Source organism: Nuphar pumila, chromosome 16 (genome assembly GCF_984573655.1).
Source record: "Nuphar pumila chromosome 16, dmNupPumi1.hap1.1, whole genome shotgun sequence".
In the NCBI taxonomy this organism is placed as follows: domain Eukaryota; kingdom Viridiplantae; phylum Streptophyta; class Magnoliopsida; order Nymphaeales; family Nymphaeaceae; genus Nuphar; species Nuphar pumila.
The window spans coordinates 80,084,911-80,099,793 of NC_143264.1; the positions used below are offsets into that span (position 1 = coordinate 80,084,911).

The window sequence follows — 14,883 nt, forward strand, 5'->3', positions numbered from 1 at the left end:
TGACAGCCCTATCTCTGTACATATTAATTCAATCCTCATAACCAGTTCCATAGATTCACATAATTACCCACGGTGGAAATACAGGATCCGATTGTCGACCACATGAATAAAAAACCAGATCCATACAAAATAAGCAGAAAGCAGCCAACTGAAAGCAATCCAAAATTCAAGCAGACAGACAGACATTTAAGATCCCTGTGTAAAAGGGAAATGGAGATAGTGACTCAAAAACCCTTTTGTCCATTAACAACAGCGCCCAACAAGATCATATTATCAGTATTTGTATATCATGATCAGACGATAGTTCTTTCCTATCCACTATGGTTGCTATCAGCTTAACCCCAAGTCTCTAACCACTTTGATATCAGGAACTACTCTTTGGCTAAGCTACTTATGCAAGAACATGACAAATATTTTTCCTTTTATCATAATGCATCAATCTTTCCTAAAACAGATTATTATGCTGCAATAAAAAACTGTCCAACAAGTTTCAGAGAGCAGACTACTGGTGCAATGCACCCCAAGGACAGAAGAAAATAATTTCTTCAGTTAGAAAATTGTCAGAAGTGACAAGGTGTTACTCTCAAAAATGCAGTGTTCAAGGCATAGTTCATTAAAAAATAACAGAGAATGAAGGATTTTGCCTGCATGAAAAATCTGAACAAATTATTTCTCCAGTCAACTTATTGATGCTCATGAACAATCATACAATGAATAACTAGATAATAAGTCAGAATTACCATTTAAAACGCTACTAGTATCTTCCCACCAAGCTATGAGTAGCCATCAAAGCCAAATCAGGGGCCACATCTTACTCCTAAACTATTTGCCATCTCCCCCCCCCCCACAAGTTGCAACACTAAAGGATACATCTTACTCCCCAGCCAAGACCATTCAATGATTCAAGCAGCTTCCAGATAATGAACAAAGACCAATTCAGGTAGCTCACTCACTGAATAGTGAACAAAGACTAGGCACATGGAATATTTGATTTGTCACTTCCAAAATCAAGGACGCAACGGAGAGGGTATTTGATTAATGGTGATTCTAAAAGTACAGTACAACTCATATTCAGGTTTAGCAAGGTATCACACTTATTCAAACCTAACATGCAGTAAACAAAATAATAAGCTGATACTTCTTTAAAGATTCAGATTTTTAACATCAAAGCAACGGTCTGTGTTAAATAGCAGATGAAGAGACAACGAACAAAAAAATCATCAATGCAACTCTTGGTATTATCTTGGGAGATATTACTAAGTTACTTTTTCTAACCCTAGGATGAAGACTCAATCCCATGGAGCTCAACCAGGTTGACAGCTACAACTAGCACTTTTTAAAACATTTACACATTCAGCTGGTAGGTGAAAATTCACTATATGCAAATAACCGAGTTACTGCAAGTGAAGACATCGTCAAGTCCAGAAGAAGAATAACTTCAAATGCACACACCTGCCCAGCATTATCAACTAATACAGTAACTTCTCCAGAAAATTTGCCAGATAGACATGCTCAAACTAACAAACTGTATATGGAGAAAAGATTTAATGATAATTGAATTGTGCAAATTACCAATATCTACAGGCATCAATAGAAACACATTACCCCTCAAACAACAGGTACAGACAAAAAAACTGTGTTTAGACAGTGAGGAAGCCAGAATAATTATCATATGTACACAACACATGTAGACATACCACTGACTAGAAACAAATGTGCATCTAAAATCAAGCAGATGACATAGAGAGAGCATGTTTTCACTAGGGGTGCACACAAGCCGAGCTTAGGCTCAAGGAGCTCGGCTTGTTCAGAAAAAGGCATGTTCAAGCTCGGGTCGAGCTGAGCCAAGCTTGAACAGCATGAGTACAAACTCGGCTCAAGTTAAGCTCAAGTCAGGCTCGACTCGAGTCGAGTTGATTTTTTGAAAAAAATGTTTTCAATGAAAGTGGGAAAGGCGGGATTCGAAACACCCACCTCTCACACAAACATCTAACATACTAACCACTTGGATGAAACCTTGCTTTTGTCTTTTGTCCCAAAAAAATTATACGTATTCTAAAACTAGCCACTGTATGACTATCAATCGAGCTTAAACGAGCTCTAATGCTTGCTCAAGCTCAGATAGTTTATATTTAACAAGCTTAAGCTTGTGTTCAAGCTCAGCTTGTTTATTTACTCGGACAAATCCGAGACGGGCTTAAACAAGTCGAGCCCGAGCCAAGCTCGAGCTAGCTTGGCTCGTTGTGGAGCCCTAGTTGTCACTAATATGACAGCAAGACTGCAACTACAAATTATCCTGCTAGAAACAATGCAGGTTACTTCAGCCATCACAGTAACAAGACCAAGGGTGTAGGTTCATTTCTCTGATTTATTTTAAAAATTCATCCTTGGAACTTTTTCCTTAAAATATAGTATTTTCTCTCTTTTCAAGGATGCATGTCATTTCCAAGTCGTTGGACAAACAAAACCGAACAAAGAGACATGTTTAGGCCTCACCTCATTTAGCCTCAGCATACAATGAACAAGTGCACAAGCATCAAAAGAACAAGTGGAGAAAAGGTCCAGCTACAAAGTGAATATACACATCATAAACATTTTTTCTTTTTAATGGTACCTGAATAGCAAGTTCTCTGGTAGGAGTCACAATCAGAGCCCGAAGAGCACTCACAGCAATCCCCTTGTTCAGGCCTGCAGCCTTTTCTTGTTCCTCAAGCAGACGCTGCAGTATGGGCAAACCAAATGCAAGTGTTTTGCCCGATCCAGTCTCCGCAGCACCAATTACATCCTAGTTTCAGGGAAACAAAGAAAACTCTAAAATGTATTAACATGCTAAGTAGATATTAAATAGATATCAAACTGATACATGAAAGATTTACCTTTCCCTTATGAGCAGCCATTGGAATGCATGCTTTCTGGATAGGGGTAGGCTCCTTGAATCCCAGCCCATAAATTGATTTCATAAGCAAAGGGTGAAGTCTCAACTCTTTCCAAGTGAAGAATTCATCCTCATTAACAAACATCTCTTCCATGACATCACTGCAACCATGTTGCCTCTCAGAATTCAAATCTGGGGGGGCTTCTATCGGTTCCATGTCTGTATGATGGAAGGAGGAAAAGAAGTTCGAAATTCAGATCTTCATAGAGATGGATAACATGGGTCAGTTAACAAAAGGGAAAAGTCCACATATATAAAGACCTGGCAAACCTAACAATCCAAATATGTCAATATGATTACTTATCTGCAGCAATAGAATGATTTCAATGGATTAACATCCACTAGCAATAGAAAGGTAGGAATCTATGTATGCATAATACAAGGATTTTATGGCAATGAATGAAAAGGAGAAAAAAAAAGTTATAGTCGATCAAGAGAAACCAACCAGAAAAAATAGATGACAATAGCATGCCTGGGCAATAAGACCTAAAAGTCAAAAGCTCTAATCCAGGGATTCAGGTAGTTTTGGGTCCTCAAACCCAAAATGTAAATCAGCAACAACTCCAGCTTGGTCCAGAAATTCCTAGAAATTCATGACAAAGTTTGATACCAATGTCTAATGGTGTTCTTCTCAAATTTATTCCCTATTCCAAGAAATTCATAAATACAATGTAGGAACATAGTTGGGCTTAAAAATAACAAAAGACTTAGGAAAGAGAGAAGAGAAGAGTTTGTGCATTAATAAGACTGTATACCTAAGAAATGGCTTCTTAGTACTTCTCTAAAGGAAAAAAATAATCCTTGATTATGGGTTTTCATTTAACAGAAAAACACTTATAAGAACCTAATTGTTTTGAACAATAATATAAAATTAAAAGCTCATATACACAAAGTACGATGTTAATAATCTCACTTAAAAATCAAAAGCCACCAGTTCACTGATTGTGGGACGGAGATCACTAGGGCCCATAAACCCTGGTACACTGGGGTAGGATCATTTGAAATGTAAAAGAATTATTGTATGGTAAGAATATCAGGTCGCGGGTCACGTTCACTGGTCAAAATAAAGAACCCAGTCAACATAAGGCATTGCTAATAGCATCAAGATTTTGCATTGTTATTATGATAAGATTTATATTGTCACGGTTGGCCAGCCTAACGGCTAAAAGCCACACACCAACATTTTTTCATAAGTAGAATCATTTCATTGGCCCTGCGCACCACCTCGTGCACAGCTACCTAACGGAAGCTGATCAAGCGCATCTTCAAATGCGTATTCCATTGAATCCATGTTACTTATGTACATAGTCGTCACATACCAGTTAGCAAGTGCACGGATGCCTTAGCGTGCCATGGAGTGTATCGCAACTCCATAGGCATGCCCAAGCATGACCTCGTCACAGAAGGGACAAGGCCTTGTGACCCCCTCTCCGAAGACCAGTTGATGATTGTATGTCATAGCGAAGAGCACTACCCAGGCTCGTTTGTTGGCTCTTAAGCATTCACTTGCCTAGCCCCGAGTCACCATACTCATGGAAAGAAGTTGTCCATGGATCCAGACCTGTATCCATATGCACTCACGTATCCACATGCAATGTTGAGTTAAGTTGTAATATTAGTTGTTCATTAAAGGGTATTTCAGTACCCTAATTTTGTAACCACTCACTAGCATATATGTCACGGTGGCTTCGTCGCTGTGACCTTCTGCAGCCCCTATTCTCTGCCATCTTCTTTCTCCTGTGCAGGTAAGCCTGGAGTTTCTTCTCTTTAACATGGTATCAAAGCAGCCAAGTTAAAGCTGGGGCCTGGAGTTATCTTTCCAAAAGGAACGTCCAAAGAGATCTCAAATCCCAAGCCGCGAAAATTGTGAGTTTCTTCTTTTTGCGTCTTCTTCTGTGCTACCTCTCTAAACCCAATCAGCTCTTTTCTTAAATCTGCGTTTTTCTGCATTTTCCTTCTTCCAATCAGCGTTTCCGTCTATCCTTTCTTTTAAACCCAAATCTGGATTTTCCAATCTCAGACTTTATGTGCTTCCTAATCAGTTTCCTTTAATTTGGATTTTCCAATCTTTACCGTCTATACCTTTCTTTTAAATCCAAATCTGGATTTTCCAATCCCAGACTTTCTGCGCCTTCTAATCAGTTTTCTCATTAATCGCAGATCTGCAACCTCTCAGATCTTCTGTGTTTACTTTAGTTGAGATCTTCTCGCTCTGTGTCTTTACTCCTTGCTCATTTATGAGAATATTGATTCTTACCTCTTTTTTTGTCAATTATCTTTGTTTCATTTAAAGTGGATCAACGACAGAATTGTCCGCTGGTAATCTGGTTCTATCTGGAATACCTTTGCTTTATAGTTATCATTTTTTTTCTATTCCAGATTACAGAATTTCTTGGAGTTCACTTTTATTTATTCAATGAGGAATTATATCAATTTTGAAATTGATTCAGTGTAGCCACAATCGAATCTGTCATACTCGTCAGGATATAATTTTCTTCTTTTTACTTTCTGTAAAAAAAAAAAGAGGCAGAATATTAATAGTGGCTGATTCCTCAATTTCCTCAATAGACTGAATCTGATCCAGCAAATTTTCTCAATGGATTCCTCCTTCCCACAAACAGGTCTTTCTTCTAACTTTCTTAGTCAACTCATTTCTGAGAAGTTAAACAACACCAATTTCTTGACTTGGAAAAGACAGATCGTTCCTTTCATAAGGAGCCAAGATCTCTCTGGACATCTGGATGGATTTATTCCAACCCCTCCAGAATTTATTTCTCAGGAAAAGGAAGATGATAAAGGGGCATCCTCTACTGTGCTTCTCAGAAATCCGGATTAAGTTGCTTGGATGAAGAGAGACCAAGCATTGGTGGCATACATCACCTCTACACTGTCGCAAGAGGTTCTTGTCAGAGTTGTCAGTCGAGGAAGCGGGAGCGGGAAGCGAGGCACTTCTAAAATTTTAGGAAGCGGGAAGCGCGGGACGACTTAGGAGTGAACCAGGAAGCGTCTAGGAAGCGACCTAAGAAGCGTCTCGGAAGCGACCTAGGGAGCGAACCGGAAGCGACCTAAGAAGCGAAGAAGGAAGCGACATAAGAATTTTCCTATAATATATTTTTTATATATTAATTTATACTTATAAGTATCTCTTTTGTTTCTTTTATCATGCTTGGTACACTTGATCAACATGTAAGTTGAGAATTCACATAAAGCAAAGTCACTTCAAGAGATCAAGGAGAGAATGGAAGTCTGCAAGATCAAACACCATAATGAAACCATAAGACAACTTGTGGAGGCAGAACATGTTTTTCATTGACTTTGAAATTGAAAACAATAAATCAATAATCCATATATATCCAACAGTAAAAGAATAATAAAAGTGATCCAGTCAATCTGATCAGGATTCAAGAACTCGACAAAATGACTTAAAACCTATAAGAATGATAAAAAAAATACTGCATTAACCCTTATTCCTAATATATAATTACACCAATACTCTACATGAATATGTCAATTTGAGGAAAATTAAGAAGCAAAAGGTTGATTAAAGATGGTTATTCCACATATGACATGAAATATGCAAATCCTGACTCAGGATATTACCATGAACAAACTTTACCATGCTAACACCATGTAATTTAGCCATACTATTCATTTACCCATGCACAGCTTTTCACTCTTCAAGAATTAATACAAACAATTTCAATGTGCTTGTTCTTTCCATGCTATATTAGAATGATGGAGATGTAACATAGCACGATTTTCATAATACAACAAAAACTCGTGTGTTGATGGCGTGATACCCATCTGCAGTACCTGCTGCTACAACATGTCACAGGGATACTCCAACTTAATCCAATATCATGTCCCCTTATAATACAAAATTTCATAAAAATGGTACCCTGACAGCATAAAAACTCTAAGGGCTTACCACCGAGGTGGTATCCATGTGGTAAACGGGTCCTGTGCCAAGCTGAAAGCTGGAATCCCTATGCCTCGTGGGCTTAAGAGATGGTTAGGGTCGGCGACTCTGCCTAACCCCAGCTTGCCTTAAAAAAAACAAAAGAAAAAAAAACTCTAAAGAATCTGAACGAGAGTAGCCATGCTTGGCTTGTGAAGGGGTTGCAGTCGTGCGATGAGCGCGAGAGAAGAGATGGAGAGAGTGAGAGGAGAGCGTACCTGAACATAAGGGGGGAGGGGAAAAAATCAAAGTCGTGGGAGATGGAGAGAAGAGATGGAGGAAAAATGGATACGCGTACCTGAATATCCCCATCGTCGGTCGGTGGAGGTCGCCGGACGTCGAAAAAGGTCGTCGGAAGTTCCGAAGGTCGTCGATCGTGGCCAAAATCCTGAGAGAGAGAGGGAGGAAGAGAGAGACTTGGAAGAGGCGTGAAAAAAAAACCCTAAAGCCTCTTTTAAGTTTTTTTCGCAAGTTTTTTAAATTCCTATTTTGCCCTTAATAAAAAAAAAACTCTTTCTTTTTAAAAAAGGGCAAAATAGTAATAAGGGTCACGCGTACCCCTTAAAGGGGTACGTGCTTCCTAATACTTAAGTGTGCTTCCCCGTGCGTTTCAGAAGCGTCGCATTTCGCTCTTCTCAGATGTTAAAGAAAGATTTCATGTCTATCATGGAATACTTGAATAAAATGAAAACCATTACGGATTGGCTTGCTATCGTGGGATGTGTGGTTAATGATAAAGATAAAGTACAGCAGACTCTAAGCGGACTGGGGTCGGATTATCATGTTCCGACAACGTCCTTATTGTGTCTTCCAGAGCTTCCAAAGTTTGAAGATCTATGTGCAAAATTGCTCCAATATGAAATGAGTCTGAAGGGTTTTTCTGAAGAAAATCATGTGCACTCAAGGACTCAAGATATACTTGCTACAGGACTGATTTATGAAAGAGGAAGAGGATGTGGTGTCTTTCGAGGCAGAGGTGGACAAGCAAGACATGGTTTTGGGGGTCGTGGACTACTTCCAACACCTAATATTCCTCCCAATCAACAAAGTCAAAGGCCCATTCCTACATGTTTTTTATGTAACAAAAAAGGACATATTAAAGCAAATTGTTGGTTCAATCCCCAAAACAAAGGAAAATCTTTGCAAACAGAGACTAAGAAAGACTTAGGAACCTCAAAAGTTGGGGGAGAAGGGAGCTACTATTGGCAGCACGGGCAGGATTGAATATGAAGCAGAATGACAAAGGCATTTGGTATGTTGACTCAGGGGCAGCAACTCATGTTTCAGGTGATGCGAATAAACTCCTAAACCATATTCCTTATGTTGGTAGAAATAGTATAGTTACAGGAGATGGTTCTCGTCACTCCATTTCACACATTGGAAATGCTATTATACCCATGTCTAAGTCTCCTCTTAAGCTTTCAAATGTTCTTCATGCACCAAATATTCAGAAAAATATTGTTTCTGTCTCAAAATTGGTTAATGATATTAATGCCTCAGTTGAATTTACTCCTTTTGTTTATGTCAAGGATCTTCACACGAAGGAGACATTCGCTGAAGGAAAGAGATGAGGGAACATGTACATTTTTCAAGAAGATCCCCCCTCCACAGTTCATCCCACTTGTTCATCCTTGAGGCTTCATCAGCATCCACCATTAATTTCTTCTGAGTGTGTGTTCGCCATTTCTGAATGTAATAAGCCAATTCTTTGGCATAGTCGATTGAGTCATTGTGGTCGTCATTTTATTGAAAAACTTGTCTCAAATAATTTGCCTTCTAAGTCCAGTATGGGGTCAGAGGTAAATGAAATAAAATGTCTGAGTTGTCACTTATGTAAGAATCGTGTTTTACCCTTCAATTCAGTCAATAAAAGAGCTTCAAGACCTTTTGAAATCATATGTTCTAATGTCTGGGCCCTGCCCCAATTGCTTCTGATTCAGACAGCAGATATTATCTTATCTTTGTTGATAGCTATTCTCGTTACACTTGGATATTCTTCATGAAGCATAAATCCGAAGTCTTTGGATTGTTCCGAAAGTTTTATTATTTCATCAAAATCATTTCTCTGAAAACATTATGCATTTCCAAAGTGGAGGGGGAGAGTTTTCATCTAGTGATTTTATTGATTTTCTACAACATAACGGAATAAGGAGAAGAGTGCCTTGCCCACATACGCCTCAACAAAATGGGATTGCTGAAAGGAAGCATCGACATATTGTTGAGAGTACAATGAGCATGATGCATGATAGTAATCTTCTTATTACTTTATGGACAGAGGCCTTTCATTCTACAGTGCATGTGATAAATCGTCTGCTCATGACACTGTTAGAAAACAGATCACCATACTTTACACTTTTTGGTAGTCATCCTGATTATCATGAATTACGTGTTTTTGGATCTGTTTGTTATGTGTATATTGTCAGGTCGTTAAGGCATAAGTTTCAAGATAAATCCTTGAAGTGCAAATTTGTGGGGTACGTGGATGACTATAAGGGATACAGGTGCTATGATCCTTCAGGCAGACGCATCAAAGTATCCAGAAACGTTATTTTTTATGAGATGAACTTTGATACTCAACCAGCTAACACCTCAAATTCAAGATCCAATGTTGAGGTATATTATCCATGGTTAACTTCTGAACCTTTTTCCAACATAAATGATGATTGTCCTCCAGACTGTAGTCAGAAGGAAATATGTGAGTCAGAAAATGCACCACAGCCAGAAGAAGTTGTTGCGCAACCCTTGGAAACAAGAAGGTACAAGGGCATTGTCTACACCCGATGTGAAAAAGAACCTCCATCCGTTTTTGCTTCTTGTCCGGATCTTAATAAAACTCCTCCTTCACAGGAGTCGGTTGTCAGGAAGTTCACTCGGCCTCGACATCCACTTCATAGATGGGTAAGCTACAAAAACTTTTCACTGGATTTTCAATTGTTTTTGACATCCATAAACAAAGAAGATGAGCCTCTCACATTTTATCAAGCTGTCAACTCCAAGAAGTGGATTCAAGCGATGAATGAAGAAATGGAAGCCTTGCATGAATGTGGAACTTGGGAGATTGTGCCCAAACCACCCAACAGAAATGTGGTTGGATCGAAATGGGTGTATAAGATCAAATATAAACCAGATGAGAGTATTAAAAGGTATAAGGCTAGGCTTGTTGCTAAAGGGTTTACGCAAGAACAAGGGCAGGATTTTGATGAAACCTTTAATCCTGTTGTGAAAATGGGGACTAATCGAATTGTGTTAGGTCTAGCTATTGAACATGGATGAGCATTAAGTAAGCTAGATGTTAAAAATGTTTTCCGACATGGAGATTTAAAGGATGAAGTTTATATGGAGCAACCCACTGGATATGCAGAACAAGATGCTAATCAATAAGTGTGTAGATTAAAAAGAGCGATATATGGTTTAAAGCAGGCATCTCGTTCTTGGTTCGAGAGTTTTTCGCTTGAGATACAAAGACATGGCTTCTCTAGGTCTCTTCTAGATCATTCATTATTCATCTACAAGAAGCAGAATGTGACCACGATCCTATTGATATATGTAGACAACATCATCATTACAGGAAACTGTGGAACTCACATTGAGGAAGTAAAGAAATTGTTGAAGATTTAAGATGAAGGATCTGGGAGATTTGCGATATTTCCTTGGGGTAGAAGTCGACAAGACATGTAATATCCTTACTCTCACTCAACACAAGTATACAGTGGACATTCTCAGTAGAGCGGGTATGATAAATTACAAACCATTGAGAACTCCAAGTGTCATACATCAGAAACTGAGCTCTAAAGAGGGAGATTTGTATGAAGATCCTACTAGATATCACAGCATAGTAAGTATGTTACAATATCTAACATTCACTCGACCTGATATAGTTTATTCAGTCAATCAGGTGTCTCAATTTATGCATGAACCTCGTACATCACAAATGGAGGTAGTTAAGAGAATACTGAGGTATTTAAAAGGCACTGTTGGTGATGGGCTTGTGTACAGAAAAGGTGGGCTGAATCAGGGAGCACATGAGATCATAGTTTATGTTGATGTTGATTGGGCAGGTGATCCAGATGAATGTCGATCGGTATATGGTTATTGCATTTTCCTTGGGTCAAACTTGGTTTCTTGGAGTAGTAGGAAGCAGAAAGTCGTCGCTAGGTCGAGCACCGAAGTCGAATACAGATCAATGGCTGCCGCGACAGCGGAGGCTACATGGATAAGGCATCTCCTCACAGAAATAGGAGAACTGATTGCTCAATCACTTCTATGTGATAACCAAAGTGCTATCAATATGTCCTTCAATCCTATTTATCATAGTCGGGCAAAACACATTGATATATACCAACACTTTGTGAGGCAAAAGGTCGAAGAAAGGGAAATTGAACCCAATTTTGTATGAACTGAAGAGCAAGTTGCAGACATATTCACAAAAGGATTGATGAAGGACAGGTTTTGGATGTTAAAAGGCAAGTTGTTCATGATCCAAGACCATGTACAACTTGAGGAAGGGTGAAAAGAAGTTGTTTATGGATCTGGACCTGGACCCGAACCTATATCCATATGCACTCACGTATCCACACGCAATGTTGTGTTAAGTTGTAATATTAGTTGTTCATTAAAGGGTATTTCAGTACCCTAATTTTTGTACCCACTCACTAGCATATATGTTATTGAATAAAGCAGTCACGGTGGCTTCTTCGTCGTGACCTTCTGCAGCCCCTATTCTTTGTCATCTTCTTTCTCCTGTGCAGATAAGGCTGGAGTTTGTTCTCATTAACAACTCAGTTGGAACCACCTAAGGTGATTCATGTGAGAATTAGCCCTAACTCACACGCACCCCCGTGTGTCCAAACACTATATATGAAAAACTCATCAAAGTTAAGAGGTCCTTAACCAAATCCTCAAAGGCAACATCCTCTGATCTGCTGGCACTACTTAACCAAACAACACTCCACGTTTGTGCCGCCACACATCGTCGCACCAACGACTATACCGTTGTTTATAACATGTCATGCTATCATCGCATATCACCGATCAAGCCAACACATATTGCATGTTCCTACACTCTGCATTTTCCACTCAGTAGAGTTCCACGTTGTACATGACCCATTCTAAAGGCTCGGTCTGAGACATTCTCCCCTACCTAAACCATTGTCGTCCTCAACAATGTCGATGCAAGTAAGAACACAACATTTACTTATGTCAGTTTTCCTTTGCACTTATCTTTAGTCTTCCTTTTTTCACCCAACTAAACTTGTTCTGGTTTTCACCTGGCATCGCCACAACCTTTAGCATGTCAAGTCTCATTCTTCAACATGCCTCAAATCAATTAGACAACGATATTCTGTTCCAACATCATAGAGCACTTTTCGCTCGTGGGATCTCAGTGTAGTCCCATACACAAGCGGGTCATCCTCGCTTGCACGGCAAACTTGTCATCATCACGCGCATAGTTGAGGGGACTTTCAACCCCAGCAACGGCAATTTCAAGCCCTTTGTGATCCTCGCAGATAAGAGCGAAGTCTCATATACTCAAAGGTACAAATCTATCCAGCTGAATCAAATGTGCATTCTCTGCATGCACGAGGCAAATACTACGCTCTACCTACAAGCTTACCACACAACTGGTAGAAATCCTTGGCTTATCCATATTCCCTTATCCAACTGAAGAACAACATTACACTTTTGTTTACCATCAACAAGATAACTCATACCACCCTCCCAACAACTTGTTTTTGCGCTCGATCAACCACACTTCAGCTGCACAAATTCGCATAAATAGGAAAATCATCATTGTCATCTTCAATGTCGCACTCAATGAACAATAAGGTCTCCGTGAATCTTTCTGCACTGATGCCAATTTGTCACGGATATAAAAAATTTGCAAACTAGCGACGCACCAGACTGCCCAACCTAACGGCCAAAGGTCGTGCACCAACACTTTTCCATGTGTTGAATCATTTCATTGCTCCTGCGCACCACCTCGGGCACAACTGTCTAACGGAAGTTGATCAAGCGCATCTCCTAATGTGTATTCTATTTGGTCAATGTCACTTATGTGCATAGTTGTCTCATATCGGCTAGCAAGCGCACGGATGGCTTAGCCTTGTGTGTCATGAAGCATATCGCAATTCCATGAATACGCCCAAGCATTACCTCATCACAGAAGAAACAAGGTCTTACGACTCCCAGTCCGAAGACCAGTTAATGATTGTATGTCATAGCGAAGAGCACCACCCAGACTTGTTCGTCGGCTCCTAGGCATTCACTCGCCTAGCCCCAAGTCATCATACTTGGTTGAAACCACCTAAGGTGATTCCTGTGGTAATTACCCAACTCACATGCACTCATTTGCATCCAAACGCTATGCGTAGAAAACTCATCCAAGTCGAGAGGTTCTTAACCAAATCCACAAAGGCAACATCCTCTGATATGCTGGCACTGCTTAACCAAACAACACTCCATGCCTATGTCGCCACACATTGTTGCACCAACGATAATACCATTGTCTATCGCATGTCATGCTATCACCGCACGTCACCGATAAATCCAACACATACTGCATGTTCCTACAGCCGCACGTCACCGATATATCCAACACATACCGCATGTTCCTACAATCGCATTTTCCACTCAGTAGAGCTTTGCACTGAACATGCCTCATTCTGAAGGCTCGGTCTGAGACATTTATACTACATCCACATAAGTCACTTTTGTCTTTCTTCACGAGATTCCTATTATTTCATATTCCATTTGCTTCATGAATTTTTATCATAGTCTCACCCAATAATATTTCTTAGACCTTAAGTTCAAAGAAGCAAGAAAAGAATAGACAGTAAATACCTGCTGCATCTGCATTTGAGATCTTATTTGGAATTCACACAAGCTTCTTACAGTATGAGAAGAAAGAAACAAGTATAATAAACTTCAAAGGAAAAAAAATACTGAAAGTAATCAGTAACAGTAGTACAAACTTTGAGCATTCAGACTGGCACTTTTGTTGGCTTTCTTAATTTTCTCCTTCTTCTTCCTCTTGTTCTTCTTCTTATTATTATTATTATTGTCATTGGTAAATGTATGTCCATCACTGTGCTTTCGCTTCTTAGATTCAGAAGATGCTGGAGATTGTTTTTGATCTCCACCGCAGCTTTGCTGGCATAGCTCCTTAACAGAAGGAAGGCCTGCAGACAATCAAACAGATAGAAAAGAAAAATAATGAGCAAAATTAGACAATAAAAACAGTTTGAAGAGGAGGAAAGAGAAAAAACAGACATGTTTATTGCTGGAGACACTGATCAAGGAGATGCTCTTAACGGAAATTAGTGGCATATCAAAGCAATGATACAGGGATCAAGCGGATTAAAAAAAAAACAAAGAAGACAAAGGTATAAAAACCACATCCAACAGCAGAAGATACAAAGGGGAAAGCCAATGACTTTCTGGAGAAATATATTTTAATGTCTTTTCAGCACACACAGTTAGTAGCAAAAAGCTTATGAAAGATAGGGAAACGTAGATTTTGCTTTATATTTAATGAGCTAGAATTAAGCAATTAAATGAGCATTCCTACACTGAGCATTAAAACAACCAGTTTATCCTACGCAGAACACTGACTTTATTATTTATAGTGGCAGCGTCTACTCCTCTTCCCATGAGGCTTCTACGTAAATGCTCCACACACACAGTAACCTAATCATGCACCTAGGTTGAAAAGATGGTAGTATGCGCCCTCTTCATCATGGAGATACTTCTTATATTGTGGATTATTGAAGTTCGGACCAGTACATTCACCAAATTCGAGCAAAATCAGATGAGTTTTTAGCGGTGGTCACCAAGATCGTGTACTAGACATGCGTAACATCCATCTTAGTGGTATCTGCTTTGGTGAACCATTACGGCCTTCATGTCCTTGTGTGTTTGCAATCAATCAGAGCCGCTAATAGGACATGCATGCAAAGATAAGAAATCCCCAAGTATCAGTGCCCCACCTAGG

General features: G+C 39.4%; 1 protein-coding gene across 1 annotated transcript in view; it reads right to left on the bottom strand.

Moving 5' to 3' along the window:
- LOC149813788 (P-loop containing nucleoside triphosphate hydrolases superfamily protein) overlaps positions 1-14,883 on the bottom strand; it is a 49,234-nt gene that overhangs the window by 31,287 nt on the left and 3,064 nt on the right. The window contains exons 4-6 of the mRNA XM_089992448.1: positions 13,865-14,071; positions 2,877-3,094; positions 2,615-2,785 (exon numbers count right to left, since the gene is read on the bottom strand). Coding sequence (XP_089848574.1) covers positions 2,615-2,785; positions 2,877-3,094; positions 13,865-14,071 — 596 coding nt within the window. The remainder of the gene's footprint in view (positions 1-2,614; positions 2,786-2,876; positions 3,095-13,864; positions 14,072-14,883) is intronic.